At 33.2% G+C, this 20,000-nt stretch overlaps 2 protein-coding genes across 2 annotated transcripts in view; one reads left to right on the top strand and one right to left on the bottom strand.

Annotated features, from left to right (window-relative positions):
* The window catches only part of LOC127862393 (NIPA-like protein 2), a 372,103-nt gene that overhangs the window by 187,946 nt on the left and 164,157 nt on the right, over positions 1-20,000 (bottom strand). The gene's annotated exons all lie outside the window — the stretch shown is intronic.
* Positions 19,618-20,000, top strand: part of LOC127862402 (uncharacterized) — a 10,980-nt gene continuing 10,597 nt past the window's right edge. Inside the window, exon 1 of the mRNA XM_052401496.1 lies at positions 19,618-19,738. Coding sequence (XP_052257456.1) covers positions 19,720-19,738 — 19 coding nt within the window. The 5' untranslated portion in view covers positions 19,618-19,719. The remainder of the gene's footprint in view (positions 19,739-20,000) is intronic.

Genomic DNA, 20,000 nt, shown 5'->3' with positions numbered 1-20,000 from the left:
TAATATCGGTATAGAATAATTTAACCCATTGAATGAGACTTTCACCAAAGTTCATATTTTCTAAGCAAGAGAACATAAATGAATGATCGAGTGAATCGAATGCCTTTTCAAAATCTGCAAAGAATATAAGACCAGGATTGTTTGAATTGTTAAAATAGTTTATGCATTCTTGGATAAGACGAACGTTTTCACCAATGTAACGTCCTTTTATGAAACCAGATTGAGATTTTGAAATGATTGATGGAAATATTTTTTTTATTCTGTTTGCTATACTTTTAGTTGCAATTTTATAATCATTATTTAGTAAACTAATCGGGCGCCAGTTTGATAAGGATTCTAAGTTTTTTCCAGGTTTTGGAATGAGTGATATAATACCTTGTTTTTGTAGCGTAGTTAAGTTTTCGTTGTTAAATGAATAGTTAAGTGAATTAATTAGATGTGTTTTTATATCATTCCAGAATATTTTATAAAATTCGATTGTGATGCCATCAGATCCTGGGCTTTTGTTATTTTGCATATCTTTTAGGGCTAATCCACATTCATATTCATTAAGTAATCCGTCGCACAGTTGTTTTTCCTCTTGGTTTAAAGCGTGATATGTATTTTTAAAAAGGGTGTTATTTTCAACATTTTTTCGTTTATATAGTGCTTCGAAAAATAAACGTTGTTCTTCTAGTATTTGAGTCATGTTTGTTATATCTTTGCCATTGACTACTATTTTGTGTACAGTTTTTTGTTCACTTCTACGTTTTTCAATGTTTGCGAAGTATTTTGTATTTTTTTCATTGTGTTCAACATGCTGTGCACGCGCTCTTAGTATTATTCCATTGAGATGTGTATGATAAATTCCGTCTAATATTTGTTTTTTTAATGTTATTTCATTTTCAATGTCAATGAGTATAAATGTTTCCATTCTTTTTATCTAATAATGGGTTCAGGACAGTATTAAAATCACCGCCGATTATAATATTTTTATCTTGGTTACTAATTATAAAGGATTGTAATGTTTCGTAAAATGCGGAATCATCTATGTTGGGACCGTAAACGTTGATTAATGTAAGTTCTGTTTCATGTATTTTGATATCTATACTTGCTAGTCTGCCAATTATTATTTCGTTAAGGTTATCAACTGTGATCCCTATGTTACTTTTTATCAGAAAGGCAATGCCTTGTTTATTAGTACATTGTCCACTGAGGTAGATATCCCCATCCCATTCATTTTTTAAGGTTTGCGCTAAAGTGTGTGTCAAGTGAATTCTTGTAATAAGCATACATTATATTTTTTTTCGTCTAACCATTTGAAGATTTTTATGCGTTTATCTTTGCTGTTTAGCCCTTTTACATTTAAAGTACATAGCTTGATCATTTAAAAAAGGGTGATGTAAATGATAATGTATGTGTGCTTGTCCAGTTAGTTTCTATTTGAAAACGTGTCCAGTTGGTTTCTATTATAAGAAGTAAGATGTCTACACAAACAAACAAAATTAGGAAACAAAAATAAGGGATACAAAAGGATGAATATTCCATAAAAAAGAAGGAGTAAAAAAAATAATCATAAATGTGAGATTATAACAATAATAAACGACTGGTCTCCAATAGAGACATAAACAGCGCATTTCCTTACACTGGAAATACACAAACTAATTGAATTAATGATCTGAGATACAAAAAGTATATATGTATAACACCGTAGATTATATGGTAGCTTATAGTAATAATAATAATAATAATTGTATAGCAAACATGAATATGCTAGTCCTTTTCTTTCTTTTTTTTTATCCTTTCGTTTTTGCTCCCATATAGACCGCGACAGTTCAACGACGCAATATTTATATCATTCATTGACAAAAATAGGTGGCATTAAATTATAAAGACAGTGTTTTTGTCTCTTCTTCATAAGATATTTGCATTCTTTTTGCCGATGACGTTGCGAGCTGCGCTGATATTGCGATCGAGCTACAATCACAATTAAGCTCTATATCGGAATTTTGTGAAAATACTGGTATGACAATTAACCAACAAAAGACGGAAATCATTGTTTTTAGAAACGGAGGTCCGCTAAGATCATACGAACATTGGGTCTTTAAAAATAATCCCGTAAATGTCACATCTGTATATAAATACATGGGTCTTCTTTTTACACCTAAATTATCATGGAGAAAAGCGAAAGAAAAACTTGCAGCCCAAGCCCGAAAATCTATTTTTGCTATTAAATCATACCAAAGAAACTTTGGATATTTTTCATACACTGAATATTTTAAATTGTTTGATTTAATGGTGAAACTTATACGTACATATGGCTCTGAGATTTATGAAATATAATTCTCAGACATTCTCGAAAAAGTACAAATCGAGTATTGTAAATATTTTCTTGGTGTAAATAAATCTGTAAATGATAGCATTGTACTAGGAGAATGTGGTAGATTACCTCTGTGTATAGAACATCTGTGTAACATAACGGTATATGCATATTGTTTATTCTTATTAATAATAGGGAAATATTTTAATAATATGTTTGAGCATGTAACGTAGCTGTATGCTGCGGGTATTTAGGAATTAACATAACAGATGTCAGTTCGGATAGGACATGTAATGAAGTTTGAAAAATTGATTATGGAAGTATTGTTTCATTTCTCCAATGTAGTTCATTTATCGGGAACATATGTTGATTTGTCTTTAGCCCTTGATTAACATTTCGGCTCGTACATAACAAGCCCCAATTCAGATATGGTATATAATGAAATTTAAATAATTGAAACCTCCAATTTCCCAATGTACATAGCAAATGTAAGTTCGGATTGAGTGTGTATCTTATGGGTATCGGGGTTCACGTAATCGATTATAGGAGTGTTAGGTTTCACACTACTAATGTGGTTTGTCCATAGAGAGCATCTGTTTGTATGATCAAGTATGCAAATGAAATGTTCCCAAAGTGATAATTGTATATTGCACTCTTCTGCTGTGACATGTGGTAGGTGTATAAGCGATCCATCCAATCAACAAGGGCTATTCGAAGGGGTGGGTTTAGAAAATCGGGGTAAGAGAACAGTTAACCAACCAACAATGAGAAAGGAAATATCTAAATTTTATGTTCATGTACCTTGGAATAAAATGTTGTGCTTCTCTAATAATATTAATTTCTCACTAACCCCGTTTTTCTAAACCCACCCCTTCGAATAACCCTTGTTGATTGGATGGATCGCTTATCAATCTACCAAGACAATAAGTCATGTGCGAACATAATCAGAAAAACTTAGGGGTTTATATATATATATATATATATATATATATATATATATATATATATATATATATATATATATATATATATATATATATATATATATTGTTTATATGTTCAATTTGTTTCACTTTAGTCCGTGGTCTTGTTTCTATGAACACAGGTGATTAGCGTGTGGCTATGATATTAATTCGTGAAAACATCATTGGAATGATAAGTTATCATATTATAACGAAAAATCAACTTTTCTGAAAAAAAAATATTTTCACTATCAAATATTTGTATATATATAACAAGGTATTCAACTCGAAATCACGCGAAAACAGGGTGCATCGCTTTGAACAGCCATTTCTTCATCAATTTTGCAGTGATTTTCACGATCTCGGTCTTATTCAACGCGTAAATGAATTTCCTTTCTGGAAATGTACATGTCTTGCAATATTTTTACAAATACTGGGTCAAATTTTAAGAATTAACACGATACACAACTCGCGTGACCCACTTGACATCGATCAGACAGGATTTCAGACTGAAATCTTAACGGAGTAAAGGGCATTTACCCTGCAAAGTTCATGGACCTCGATACCATAATTCAATAAAGCGTATGAAAAAAAATCTTACCGTGCTTTCCGTTGCATTATGCATCAAAACTAACTGCCCAGCGCCGTTTGAAACTTGTGTTTACATACATTTCAACTAACTGACATATTAAAGGGGCCTTTTCACAGATTTTGGTATGTTTTGAAGTTTGTCATTAAATGCTTTATATTGATAAATGTAACCATTGGATCTAAAAAGCTCCAGTAAAAAAATCAAGAATAAAATTAATAAAAAGAAAAAAGTAGACCGCATCAGGGCTCGAACCAGTGACCCCAAGAGTCCTCAAGCAAAAACCAATTAGACCGCTCGGCCATCCTGCCAGGTATGGATGAAAGACGTATTTTATACTTTATATAAGCAATTTTCGTAGTTTCACAAAATTAAACGACAACAACAGAACTCCCAAAATTATTCAATCGTTTCGCGTTGCAACGCTTTATAATTTTGAGGTTTTTTAATCGTCAAAAGATGCATATAATGGCTATATTAGACCATGGTAAATGTTCAGTATTTCTGTTTCCTCACAAATATCATAACTAAAACGAAAATTTGCGAATGTGAAACAATTTTTTTCAATTTTGTCAATTTACAAAAACGTGAAAAGATCCCTTTAAACACACGAGTGATTTCATTGGTCCAATGCGAATGTCTGTCTTTACCCCTGGAGATTTCATTCATGAATACTGTCTGATCGCTGATAAGTAGGTCACGTGAATTGGGTATCGTTTTATTTCTTAAAATTTGACCCAGCATGTGTAGACATATAACAAGATATATACATTTCAAGAAAGGAATTCATTTCTGCGTTAAATAAGACTGGGTTCATGAAAATCGCTGCAAAATTGATGAAGTAATGGCTGTTCAAAGCGATGCTACCTGTTTTCGGGTGATTTCGAATTGAATACCGTGTTATATATATTTGATAGTGATTTGTTTTCCCAGAAAAGTTGAGTTTTTCGAATTATATGATTATTTATCATTCAATGATGTTTTCACTAATTAATATCATAGCCACACGCTAACCACCTGTGTCTATGAAGTTTTCTTTATATCCACCCTTTATTGTTCATGCATAAAAACTTGTGCACAATACAAGAATAACATTTTACAGAAATCTGCATTTAATGTAATCTAAATTTCACAAGAGAAACATAATGATTGCTATTGATAAATGTATTTTTATTTAATGTATAATAAACTACGTATGCTCGATAGATTCAATATCTTTTATTTTACGATCTATATCAGAAAATTGTCCCTATAAAACTGCATGTGGTCCCAGGGGAGAGTGCAGTGTTACGTGCGTTGATGGAATTATGTATCAGCAGACCCTGAATGGAAGCTGCATATCTATTAGAACATTTATGAACCATGTTTAGGTAAAAGAATAATGATAATAATAGTAGAAGTATTATTATTATTATTTATTTTTTCAATTATTATTATTATTATTAATATTATTTTATTTTGTAATTATTATTATTATTATTATTTTTATTATTATTATTATTATTTATTTTTCAATTATTAGCATTATTATTTTTATTAGCAAATCATACATATCATACTGTAATAACACATGATTTTCTTCTTCAAACAAAACTGCCATAAAACTTATTTCTTAAAATCATGTACTATGTACGCCTTTTATCATAAATAGCTCACACAATCAACGGAAAGACAATCGTAATCGACTTATGTGTTTTTCAGATATCACAACATCGGTTTGCACCACCACAAAAGGTACTTCATTTCAAATTGGTTTTAACATCTATAACGTTTAAATTCAAACACTGTCTTTGTGCAATGATGTAAATATAGTAGTTACCTTTGCAACGCGTCGCCCTTACTGATGATAATATTGATTGCCTTTCTGTTTTTTGTTGGTACACGGTAAAATATCTCGACACTAAACTGATATCGTACCAATTGCTAATAAACTCATATTGTAACATTATGTGAGAGTTTTACATTAAAATATATAGTGGCATTAAATCATTCAAGAGCGAATAAACGTGAAATTTAATACGATTGTATTGCTACTTTAATATAAGGGCCTTTTAGATATACACTCTGAGTGAATTTCTTAAACAGGAAATACTCAATACAACTACTTCACTTTACACAAATACTGGCTTGTTCTTTTGTATGCTCTGATCTTTTATAAGTACAAACATACAGCTCATAGTTCTCTTGATAACCGATTTTTAATGTCAACTTTATGTCTCACGTATGTCGTTCAATCTACCTAATACATTGAAACAATCACAATACCTGTTATTATTGACATCAATTGGCGAGTCATTTGTGGAGAAAGACTCAAACAAATACTTTACACAAAATCCGTTATCAAACCAAAAGCGGAAGTTTTGAATTGACGATTCAATCTATCTTACAGAGGTTCCGGAGAAAGTCGGTGTATCACGATTGTATTATTAGACACGATATCTATCTCGTGCAGAATTCCGAAAACAATCGAAAGCGTAATTTCAAATTCGGAATACTCTTTTTTTCCGTTGCAAAAAATTAAACATGTTCATAGACCGTTGACGTGTTTGAAACTTTGGATTAATATCATTATTATGCGAGCACACCATAACATATAAGTTGTTTTAATTTGCGCATTAGTGATATATCTATTGTCTGTTTGTCTTTATTTATGCCAGAAACTAGATTACGTTGCTTATACTACCGATTTAAGTGCCGCCTGGATTCCGGGCGGCACGTTTCTATGAAAAATCTTGTTGCCAGTTGCAACTCTCAGCGACTCGGATGGTCAATAGCTGGAGTTGGATTATTGCAACTAAAATACTGGGAACAGATCGTGCTGTTTGAATGGTACTATATTGTTAATATATTGTAAAAACAGTGGTGCTAAATCTCGAGAACACTATTAACAGTTGACTGAAAGGAATCTCCGTCTAATAGCCACAAATGTTAATTGTAACTGACTTATTGTATATAAATTAACTCTTGCCATGAATACTTGTAATATTCAAAAATTAGGAATATCTGAGAAAATTAACGCGAATTTAATTATGGAATATCAATGCTACAGAAACGAATGTTTGGTCTTTTTACCGTTCCCATATAGTTTGCGCACATATAGAAAAATCGGTCGAGACGAAAGAGATGACTAAAATTACATATATTCCGTTGGTTCAGACTCCTTTCTAATTTTCAACGCTATTATTTTCCTATAAGTCTGTGTGAGTTGATATATATCCTTGTGTAATTTTTTTAAAATGATTAGTATCATTTGATGATCAGTCGTTGCAATTGTGACAAAATATGTGCTTATATATTCGGTCTATTTTTTCTGCAAAACCGTAGAAAATACGTTTCGGTGTTGCTTTACGGAAACCTCATCTCATACCAAAAAGTATGTAACGCAGTTAAAATGCTAGAACTAGTGATTGAATATCGCGAACAAATTGTATTTATTAATTTCAGATATACATCACTTTCTTTTAGCTTGAGAAGAAACGTTAACTTTAGTTAAACATCGTGTCAAAACATTTTGAAGTTAGATGAGTATGTCGCCAATATTACCCTGACCCATTTGAAACCATTTATCACCGTTATCTCGTTACATGAAATCAAGAAACAATAAAGGACACCATTCAAGCGTATTATTTATGGAAATGAAGTTTGTTGAGACAACAGCTGGGGATAAACATCAATATAAAATAGGTCAATAGAAAATACAACACATCGCAAAGTTTCTTAGTGCAACTGAGTTAACTGTTTAAGGGACCTTTTCATAGATCTTGGCATGTTTTGAAGTTTGCCATTACATTTTTAAAATTGATAAATATAAACATCGGAACTAAAGAGTTCCAGTATAAAACAACACAAAACGTAATCCAAACCTTTGCTCGTACCACTGAACCTTGGACTAAAAGTGCTTAAACCACTCGGCCATCCATGCTGACATAACTCTGCATTTAGTTTTTTATTCTTTATATAAGAAATCCTTGTAATGTCACAAAATATAACGAAACCAACAGAACTTTCCAAATTATACAATCATTTCGCGTTTGTAACGCTTGATTATTTTCAGGTTTTTCAACCGTCAAAAGATGCATACAATAGATATTTAAGAGCATTGTTAATGTAAACCTTACTACAATGAACAATTTGCAATTTTTTTTTTATTTTGTCAATTTATTTAAACGTGAAAAAAACAGTATACAGTAAGTCGTTTATCATACTTTATCAACAAGTCAAATTTCGTAAACTTATTGTTTACTAAAGACTGTCATTGTAATAAATGCAGATTTATAGACATTGGAAACATTTTTGATAATTGTATCTTAAACATTCTGGAAAATTCAAATAATTAAATTACAGAAAGAGCCTATTAAATGCATAGTTAATATGCATTTATGTCAGGAACTTCACGTTTTCCGAATCCGTGTTTACGATAAGAAAACATAAAACGTATGTGTTAGTTTATTAACATAGACGTTAACTAGCAAATCGTATCTAGCGATGTTGGAGAAAACTATGTTCTGTTTTTATACATGCACCGAAAAACTTTTAGTGAATGTGTTTTCAGCAGAGTACGTTCTTTTGTACAGTGTAGGTTATTCATTTTCATATATTCAGAACAGTTTACACGGTAACTTATTAATTGTAATGTTTGTATTTTCAGCTACAACGGCGCGTTTTGAAAGTACTTCTCATGCAGGTATTCTTAGCTGACGTCATTCTAAATTAAGACTTGAATTTGTCTTTAGCTTTTATAAACGACTACGGAATATTTACTGATAATGCGTATGGAGTTACATACTCCAATATTTCTGAAGAATGAAAAGTGTTATACAATACACATACATTCATTTAAACGCACACATACCCCTACATACCCCTACAATCAACGAAAATATAGTATAATATTTCGAAAAAAATAAAGTGAACATAAAAAATAAATGTTCTTTATAGCAATAGCCAAAATGTTAACGCTATATGCGGTCTGGTAACATTGATTTAACCAGATACAAAATGCTCTTTCTTGTTTCTTTGCGGAACAATATATTCAACCCATGTCCATGTACCAAGTTAGTGTTCATGTGACGTATGACTAGATGTCGTTGCGGGATATTAAAATGGAATATATTGTGCTATTGTGCCACACAAAAATAAAAACGAGCATTTTATATCTCACTGCATCTATGTTACCATACCATATCAAGCGTTGAAATTTTGGATATTGCTATAAGTATAAGGAACATTGATTTTTTTATGTGTTAAATTTTTTCGAAATATTGTACGACATTGTCTTTGATTTTGAGTATTTATGTTACTTTAATTAATTTATATAGCAACCTTGTTTAAAATGTGTATGTGTGAAATAATGCTAGTAAAGCTCGCCAATATTAATCTGACACTGATCTCTTGGCAACAATACATTTGTGCACCGTTATCATATAAACATTAAACTCGTGAAACACGTGAACAACACCAATCGTGCTTGACAGCAGTCAAGTGTGTAATTTATGCTCATTGAAATCACACATGTCAGGTCAATAGCGAGCTATATACATTTACATGCATAAATAATTCACAACTACACATCGCATGCAGGTTCTGCACACGACATGACAACTGGGGGACTCTTTATTGGAAGTCAAGATCGCAGTTCCAGTTGTAGCAGCCATTACCATTATCTCTGTTTTCCTGGTCGTATTGCTCCTCCGAAGGTATACTACTCATCTCATATTTGCTTGGTTAAATATATATGGTTGTAAATGTAATAAGTGACAGTGAAATTATTTGTTAAATGTTAACACATTGTGGACAGAAGAGGAACTATTATATTCACTACAATGCCTTTTTGTAGAAAACGTCGCAATAGCCTGTCGGCACAGAATAAGCTTACACCAAGTAACCCGACCTCGACCAAAGGTTTATCGCAAGCTGAAGTCCCGCCAGCATGCACAGTCGAGTATGACTATGTTCTGGATGAGAGAGAAAACTACTTTGCGCAGCCTCAACGCGACAGTTCGAGACCAGGCGAGCACCCATATGCAGTGTTGAAGGGTAAAGAAAGCAGCATTGTACCTGGAACAAACATTGCTACAAAAATACAGAAATGTCTGCCAACCCTGGAAGAGGACGGGTACATTGATATGACTGGCAGAAATGTATGCAAGGAATATAAAGATGATTGTAAATCTGGCCATAAAAATGTTCAGGATGAGAGAGAAGACAACTACACGCTGCCTTAACGCGATGGTTTGGGACAGGGCGAGCACCCATACGCACCTTTAACGGAGCATGAAAGCAGCAGCGCGTACGAAATACATGATATCAAACTTCCTGGAATAAACATTGCTAAAAAAACTAAGAATTATCTGCCAAACCTGGAAGAGCATGCTATGAGTACACTGATATGACTGGCAGAAATTGTGTGCAAGGTAAAGAATGATCGAAACGCTTTTCTATTAGTAGCACTTATTTGAAAAGGGAAAAGGAAGGGACAGATATCCATAAAATGCTCACTTGCACTTAGAGATCTACCAGCACAATCTCAATAACGAATGTTATAATCGTCTTCAGCGCAATGGTGTATAAGTTGACATTGTGTTTCATAATAACGAACCTTCTAGTGGGAGCACACTGAAACAATGACATGCATATAGAAGTCTCAAAACGAAAAAAACATCGCAACTAAAGACCCGAACGTGCAAATAAATATCAAACATATAGCAAACATCATATGAAAAAAACAAAAACACACTATTTGAACGCATTGCAATGTCAACATACTTCAAGTTCCTCATCGCAACCGAATTAATTGTGCGGGCATTAGCAAACGTTAGCAGCTAGTTCTTGAAATTATGTTTTCTTTATATTTATTGAAATTAAACTAGATAAGTTATCTTTAAAGAAAATGGAAACATTTTTGCTGGCTGTTGCTATAGCATTCTGGAAAGTTAAAATAATGTAAAAAAACGAATAGAGGCAAAAACAAACCGACGCAAACTGTGTTTTATTAGGAACTACATGTTTTTAGAAGTTAGGTGTCATTGTATTTAAATGGAGACGAAATAGTTTATGTCTTGCCATTTCCATCGTTCTTTTTATTATATATATGTCTTGAAATATATGATAACCATTGTGTAATATAATTTCATGTAGTTCTTTGTACTAACTTCCATGTATTTTCTGTTTCTGTTGTCAATATTTTTTCTCATCGACTTTTTTTCTTATTATTGTGTTTGTTTACCATACGCTTACTGAAATATTTGTGCAATATTTGTTTAATCGTTGAAAAAAAAAACAAGTACTCTGTAAAGCAGACTGTTTTTTCATGTTTTATTATTCTAACGAACACATTGATGCAAAGCATCATAGGGCGACTTAAGCGCTTTAATAAAACATGCTTAATATAACAATACATATGTATTCTGCGTAAATAAAATAGTTAAGTCACATGACGAGCAACTATTAACGTTTACATTTTGGTTACTCGTATTCGCCATAAGTTTACATGCTGCATGCATGCACGTTAAGTATCTCTCGAACAGTTGGTTTGAACATGTTAATACATACATGTCAATATTAATTTCACTCGATAAGATAAGTGTTAAGTAACATACCGTACGATATTCTAAATGTTAATGCATTTTGGTTGACACTCATACCATATATGCGCGATAAAACGGTTTCGATCCAAACAGCAAAATATTTATTATTACTTCTAAAGTGTTCAGTGCTTAAATTAATGTTCTTTCAAAGTGACAAGATCATTTATGCTGAACAACAACGCAACTACAGGATAAATCACATAAATTATTTTATGGAAAACTTTATGATTGGTCGATTTATAATAACGAGTAATCTTTCTTAATGCTTTTTAAAGTGTAGGTCCATTCCCGGCGTTCTCCTTTTATTGATTTTTTTTTCTTACCTCGAAGTGCTGGGTGGAGAATGATTCAGTATAATAAATGAGATTTGTGTTTTAATTTAGTATTAATTCTCTGGAATGTTACGAGAGTACGTTTTATCCTAATATTCGCAGATTGACCTTGTTATGCTAGAGAAGGATTATGATTATATAATAATATGACTACAATTTTGAATAAGTGCAATTAATAACATAATTGTAAACATCTGCAAATATTTAGTTCTTGCGAATTATTGAACACCATCACTTTTAAAAACGATTTTCTTTCGCTGATTCTTGTTTTTAAAACATACCGTGTGTATTGTTCTTCAATAAACCTAATTATCACCGATGTCACTTTTTCTTTCGCGGAAATGGCAAATCTAGTGTGTGTTTTTGTAAAATACTAACGCAAGTGGACACGACGTCATACTTGTTATTTATATTGAGAAAATATACGGAGTAATTGTGAGGTTAGGGTCTCCTTAAATCCGGTTTTAATCTCCGACGTTTTACGTTGACCGATTAAAAGCTCAAGTTTCATTCAAATGTGCGTGTTTGTGTGTACAGATCACATATTTGTTGCTTTGGTTCCCCTAGTAAATTTTGAACACCTGACTCTTATTCATAACACTTACATTTTTCTAATGCAACAACACAGTTTACATCGGACATGTTAACAAGAATGCATATTTCTTTCGTCCGTTTTGAAGTGAGTTTTACTGTCATTGTTTTCGAACACAACATGCATTCCAAGAACATGATTTCTTTAAAGGATGTATTTAATAATTGTTATTATTAGCACTATTAGTACGTGGTTCATTTTTTCAGCTACCATATTTCTGACTATAAACTCAACTAAAGGCAATAAAAAACAACTGTAATATATATTGAATATCTACTTATGTTTTTACCTTGTAAATAAAGTAACACGGGGAAATGAGTGCCGGCAAAAGAATAGTTCGCCATTAAATTTTTTAGATAACGCACGAACATCGCGCGAATTGAAGTATCGACTGATGGCTTATGGTGTTACGGAAACGTTTGAGCATATTTTTTGCTGTTCAAATGCCGTTTCCCTACATACGGACTTAAGTGAAAGAGATGAATAAATTGCCAACTATTCCGTTTGTTCAGACTCATATGCATGTGTTCAATACACAGTTCGCTGTTTTTTTTCTGCACGTCTGTGTTAGTCGTGAAACCCTTGCGTAATATCTAAATGATTATGATCAGTTAATGATAAATTGTGGTCGTTAGAGACAACATATTAGTTCTGGCTACCATAACTTTAAATGTCGCTTTTTATGATTTGAGACTGGCGCGACTTTATAGTTATGGACCAACCCCATCAGGAAAGTCAATTAGAAATTCCCGAAAAGTTGACAGTTAACAAAGACCGGTCCAAAACAGCTTTTAAATGCAGTTATTGGCCCAAATCAACCACTTGATCGGAAAGATTGACATTTTTCACATTTAACTGATATATTCTTTCACAAAATACTATCCTAAACATTTAAAAAATATCTTTTCTGCTCTTACATATCGAGAAAAACAGCGATGTGACAGACTTTCTTGAAATGCGAATCTCCCGAGATTTCACGGTCATATGACGTTATTTTTATTTTTAGTAATATACCATGTGCTCAAGTGTTTTCAAATTCAGAATGACATTTCCCGGTATATAAGATTATTTTGGCTTGTTTTATAAACAAATTGTAGTGTAAATACAAACTCAAAGTAAATATTATTTAAAACTACTTGATTCACATTGAAATCAGTCTTATAATCTACCAGACGTTAGTTGTTAATCACAAATAATAGATTTTAGAAATCGAAATTAATGTTTAAAATTTCAGCATAAAATGTCAAGGTCGATCCGAAAGTATCCAAATGAAAACTCGTCACAGACAAATCGACAATGGCGTCAAAAATTGTGAATTTCAGACTGATTAGAGTTATTTTCATCTATTATAAGATGCATTTGAAACATTTGAACCTTAAAATATTCCTCGATGCAGTAATTTATATTCATTCACCAATATATGTAGAAATGTATCCAAGAAAATGAGTTTTCTTTGATTTATAGCGTGACATAAATATGTTACGACTCTGATTGACTTTCGATACGGGGTTGGCAATACTATATAAACTGTACGCTGAAGTTTCTTTAGCTCACAGCATATCTGCTTATGTATTTGGTCTCATAAGTTTCGGTTTTGCTTTTCGGAAACCACACCTCATAACACATGCTCTGTCAATGCCGTTAAAAGGCTACCACATTTGATTGAAAATCACGAAAAACAAAACAAAGAGTGTTTACTAATTTACAGAGATAAACATCACTTTCTTTTCGCTCGAGAGGAAACGTTAAACTAAATTGAACATCCTGTTCTCGCACTATAAACACTTTCACATACAATCACTATTAAAGGGGCCTTTTCACAGATTTTGGCATTTTTTAACTTATTCATTAAATGCTTTATATTGATAAATGTAAACATTGGATCGTAAAAGCTCCAGTAAAAAATCAAGAATAAAATTAAAACAAGAGCGCCGCATGACGGAGCAATATACGCCCGATTCGTGTGCCATTGGAGATGATACACTGATGATTGATGTATTTGTTTTGGAAATAAGCAAAAAAAAATTTCAAAAATCGCGAAAAAAATAAACCCGATGAAAATATCGCAAAATAAAACTGGATAAAAATATTGCATAAAAATATTGCATGTGTTAATCGGTTGCATGTCTCCAATCAGACCTGACTGATATATAATCTATATACTACCTCTGACCAAGTTTGGTGAATTCAACTTGAACTAGAGCTTTGTCACTGAATGTGACTTATACCCCCATACCACTTTGACGCAGGATAAAAAGTTGTTTAAAAGTTTCGGATGAATACAATTTGAATTAGAGTCCGGACAAAGTGGCGCCGTTGAAAATGCACTAATTGACCCTATGACCTAGTTCTTGACCCGACATGACCCATATTCGAACTTGACCTAGATATCAACTAGATGCAACTACTGACCAAGTTTGGTAAAGATCGGATGAATACAATTTGAATAAGAGTCCGGACAAAGTGGCGCTGTTGAAAATGGACTAATTGACCCTATGACCTAGTTTTTTACCTGGCATGACCCATATTCGAACTTGGCCTAGATATCAACTAGATGCAACTACTGACCAAGTTTGGTGAAGATAAGATTTATACAATTTGAATTAGAGTCCGGACAAAGTAAAATGCACTAATTGACCCTTTGACCTAGTTTTTGACCCAGCATGACCCATATTCGGACTTGACCTAGATATCAACTAGATGCAACTACTGACCAAGTTTGGTGAAGATCGGATGAATACAATTTGAATTAGAGTCCGGACAAAGTGGCGCCGTTGAAAATGCACTAATTGACCCTATGACCTAGTTTTTGACCCGGCATGACCCATATTCGAACTTGGCCTATATATCAACTAGATGCAACTGCTGACCAAGTTTGGTGAAGATCGGATGAATACAATTTGAAATAGAGTCCGGACAAAGTGGCCCCTTTGAAAATGCACTTATTGACCCTATGACCTAGTTTTTGACCCGGCATGACCCATATTCGAACTTGGCCTAGATATCAACTAGATGCAACTGCTGACCAAGTTTGGTGAAGATCGGATGAATACAATTTGAATTAGAGTCCGGACAAAGTGATGCCTTCCGCCCGCCGCCCGCCGCCCGCCCGCCGCCCGCCCGCCCGCCAAGGGGTTTCACATAATACGTCCCGTATTTTATACGGGCGTATAAAAAGGAAAAGAACATTGCCCGGAGCAGGTTTTGAACCAGTGACCCCTGGAGTCCTGCCAGAGTCCTGAAGTAAAAACGCTTTAGCCTACTGAGCTATTCCGCCGAATACACATACTTGAAGTATTTTATACCTTATATAAGCAATCTTCGTAGTTTCACAAAATTTAACGACAAAAACAGAACTCTCCAAATTATTCAATCGTTTCGCGTTGCAACGCTTTATAATTTTTAGGTTTTAAAATCGTCAAAAGATGCATATAATGGCTATATTAGACCACGGTGAATGTTCAGTTTTACTGTTTCCTCACAAATATCATAACTATAACGAAAATTTGCGAATCTGAAACAACTTTTTTCAATTTTGTCAATTTACCAAAGCGTGAAAAGATCCCTTTAAATGCTACTGTACTTATGAACTACATTGTCACCAATCGTTCTATATCTTCAGCCATCGATAGCTATTGTTTGAGTTTTGAACGATATTTTTCTTCTTGGTGATATTTTTGCCGCCGATTTTGTGTCAAAATATTTTAAAGAACAATGTGTTTATCACTGATACTGTAGCTCGCCAATATTGTCCTGACTTATTTGCAACGCTGCATTATAGTAGCGTTGGGATTAATGCATTATCTTATGAAACATTAAACCAAGAAAGACTATAGGACACAAATCAAGCATGTAATGTATGTAATGTATGCTAATATCGTTCGTTGAAACAACAGCTTGAAGTAAAACACGTCACTGTGAACAATAAATACTAGAAAGCCTTGAAATGCCAACAACTTCAAAGTTTCTTATGGCAACTGAACACCTTTAAGCCTTTAAGACGTTTATCAAACTTTATTAGTCAAATATTTTGAAAATATGGTCATCTATACATCGTTACTGCAACTATAGCAGATTGGTCACTCATTATATATTGGGCACATTTTTGCTAAAACATACTGGAAATTTAAAATAAATAAAGAACACAAAGAGGCAAATTAATGTATGATTTACATGCATGAATCTCGAAACTTCACGTCAGTCATATCCGTAGTAAACGACAAGAAAAACATACAACTTTATGTAAGTTTATTATCATAAACGTTAGCAAATTGTTACGAGCGAAATTACCTGTTCTATTTTTATACACGGATAGATACACTGTAAATGATTTATGTACGTCATATAGTATTTTCATGCCCGAAATAGCAGTACATGTTCAATTCAAGAGTGTACGCTAAAAATATCCTTATATATTAAGACCATTTTACACGGTAACTTATGAATTGTGATGTGTATATTTCAAGCTACATCGGCTCGTTTTGAAACCACTTCTTGAAGATAATGCAGGTATTTTAAGCTACCGTCATTCTTAAATATTACTTGAACTTGTCACTTGCTTAAAATAAACAACAAGGTGATTTTTACACGTTTTGTTTCCATGTGTTTTGGGTTTCATTATTCTTATATATCATTTTAGAACGACAAACGTTAGACATTCTACCAACATTTATATAATTAATTTATATTGCGATCAATAGTGTATTTGTGAAATAATGCTAGTGCAGCTGGTCAATATTAACTTGACACAAACCTCTTGGCAACAATATATTAAAGTACCGTTATGATGAAAACAGTCATCTAGTGAAACATGCGCACAACAACGCGAATGGTGAATACAGGACACCATTCGAACGTGTAATTTCTGCTCTTTGAGATCATAAGTAGTAGGTTCATGTTGGCGAGCTATAAACATGTACACATACATATCAGAGAGCCTTACAGTTAGAGCATACGACCGGACTCCTTATTTGGGGTCAAGGTGGCAGCCATTGTGTCAGCCAGTGTAACCATCTATGTTGTCACGGTCGTTTTATTTATCCAAATGTATAAACGTCATACTCTCGTGTTCAAAAATCGAATGATTTAAATGTAATGAAGGATAGTGAACATGTGAGGTCAATATCAAAACTTATACTTCCAATGTGGACAGCAGAGTAATATTTTATTCTTTACATTTGCTGCACATGGTAGTTTGTAGAAAACGTCGCAATAGCCTGACGACATTTAATTTTTCTACTCCAAGTCACCAAACTTCGACATCAGTTTATTGTAAGCTTAAGTCGCGTCGGCATGCAGTTCGGAGTATGACATCGTTCTGGATAATAGAGAAAACAACTACACGATACCTCAAAGCGAAGGTTCGAGACAAGACGAATACCTATACACAACCAACCCTGGAAGAGGACGAGTACAATGATATGACTGACAGAAATGCTTGCAGGGAAAATAATGATGATTGTATGCCTGGTCATGAAAATGTTCAGGATGAGAGAGAAAACAACTACACGCTACCTCAACGCGAAAGTTCGAGACAAGGACAGCATCTATACACAGCTTTATCCGCTAAACTTGGCAGAGGATGAGTACACTGATACGACTGACAGAAATGTATGCAAGGAAAATAATGATGATCGTATGCCTGGCCATGGAAATGTTCAGGATGAGAGACCAATCATCTATACGCTGCCTCAACGCGATGGTTCGGGACTGGGCGAGCACCCATACGCATCTTTAACGGGTCGTGAAAGCAGCATATTACATGGAGCAACCATTGTTACGAAAATACAGAATTATGATCCGCCAAACCTGGAAGAGGACATGTACACTCATATGACTGGTAGAATGTGTGTAACGACAAGAATAAATTAATCGCTTTTCCATTAGAAGCCCTTATTTTGGAACATGGGAAACGAAATATCAGAGATCCCCTGAATGCTCCTGTGCACTTAAAAAAAAACATAATCTCAGCGACGAATGTTACAATCGTCTTCAGCACGATGTGAGCAGAAGAGGAAGAGATGACATTGTACGTGTTTCATAGAAACGAACCATCTAGTTTGTTAAATTATAAGATTGTATTAATTATGTTGCTAGTATACTAGGTAAGTTAACATGAAAGCAAATGGAAACCGTATTAGTTGCGGTTGATGTAACACTCCGGAAAATTAAAGTAATGCAAATAAGTATGTTTTCATTTAGGGAACTTCATAGGAAAGAGTAAAGTTATATGCGATTACTATCGTTACTTTATGTAAATAAACCATATAATATATATGTTTAAATTTGAACTTGTATGACATTAGTTTATAATGTAAGAATCATTGTGTAATAAGATTTACATATCAAGTCGTCCAGCACTCTTTTAGTGTTAAGGATATTCATGTTTCTTCTTTTAACAGTTTAACTCATCGACTGTTTTGCATTATTGTGCGTTTGTTTTTCGTTTGACAGGAAGTAATATTTTTATATTTCCCGTGCAAAACAAAAATAAACTTATGTTGTTTTTTTCACCGAAAACGGTTATTAGTTTTATGTTAAACCTTGTGATAAGAAAAAACATGGATGTCAATTCGTCAACAAATAACTGTGATGCACTCGTTAACACATGTATATTCTTGTTATCAACAAACATGGCGGTTTACTGAAGGTATCAGTAAGTTTTAATCAGCTAAAGTCAGTTTAGATAAATATATAAAATAAACATTTAAATATGGATTTATTAGAAAAAAGCCTAGCAAGTGACTGACATACGAACATATTTGGCGGATATATACGGTCTCAGCAAGGGGTAGGTTACTTATAGCTTGACCGGACAAATCCGGACTCTGCTTTCAGCGCTTTGATTACATGTAACAATCTACCGGTGGATGACTGCATTTACATCCCACAATAAATAGGATGATTGACACATGGATGCAAATCTCATACAATTCATAATAATAAAGATGAGGCATAAACCTTCAATTAGGTAAGCATAGAAAGGAAACTCAATCTTGTTTATCCATTCTTTTTTAATTGAACCATTTTTTGACTGTCTTTATGTGAAGCCGTAAACATGTTCATTTTTACAACAAAACAACAAATCATAGCCTTACCATTTTAAACAAAAAAACAACATTATCGAGCCTGACCATAAGCTTTTGTAAATGAATTGTCTGGTTTTATTGGTACGTTAATGTTTACATCCTAGTGTTTAATTGTTTATTAATGATACAAGGATATAAACCGCTTTCAAGATCTGATACAATCTAATAAATAAAGCACAGTATGAGGGTTGATGAGCACAAATATTGAAATAAAAATATATAATCTTACGAATCGTGTTAATTGTTGTGAGTGTGGAGATTCAAATATAGGATGGCAACAAAAACTTGTGGTAAGTAGATTAATAAACTGTGGTTACCTCTTCGGACTTTCTTTTCTGACTGTTTTAATTTGTATCTTTTTAGCATCGACTAGAATAACCTAACAATTTCGAACATAAAGCGAAAAATACAAGAACACTTATTAGGCGATAAGAATAAATAATGAACACATGATTTTTTTCCGGTTAACCATACGAACCAAAATTAACTATAACAGTTGAAGTTATAAAGCTATTCATGAAAGGCTGATTGAGAATAATGGTAAGAATTAAA

This window comes from Dreissena polymorpha, chromosome 16 (assembly GCF_020536995.1).
Source record: "Dreissena polymorpha isolate Duluth1 chromosome 16, UMN_Dpol_1.0, whole genome shotgun sequence".
Taxonomy (NCBI): Eukaryota; Metazoa; Mollusca; class Bivalvia; order Myida; family Dreissenidae; genus Dreissena; species Dreissena polymorpha.
The sequence above is the reverse complement of the archived record's forward strand: the minus strand, read 5'-3'. Positions and strand labels throughout refer to the sequence as shown.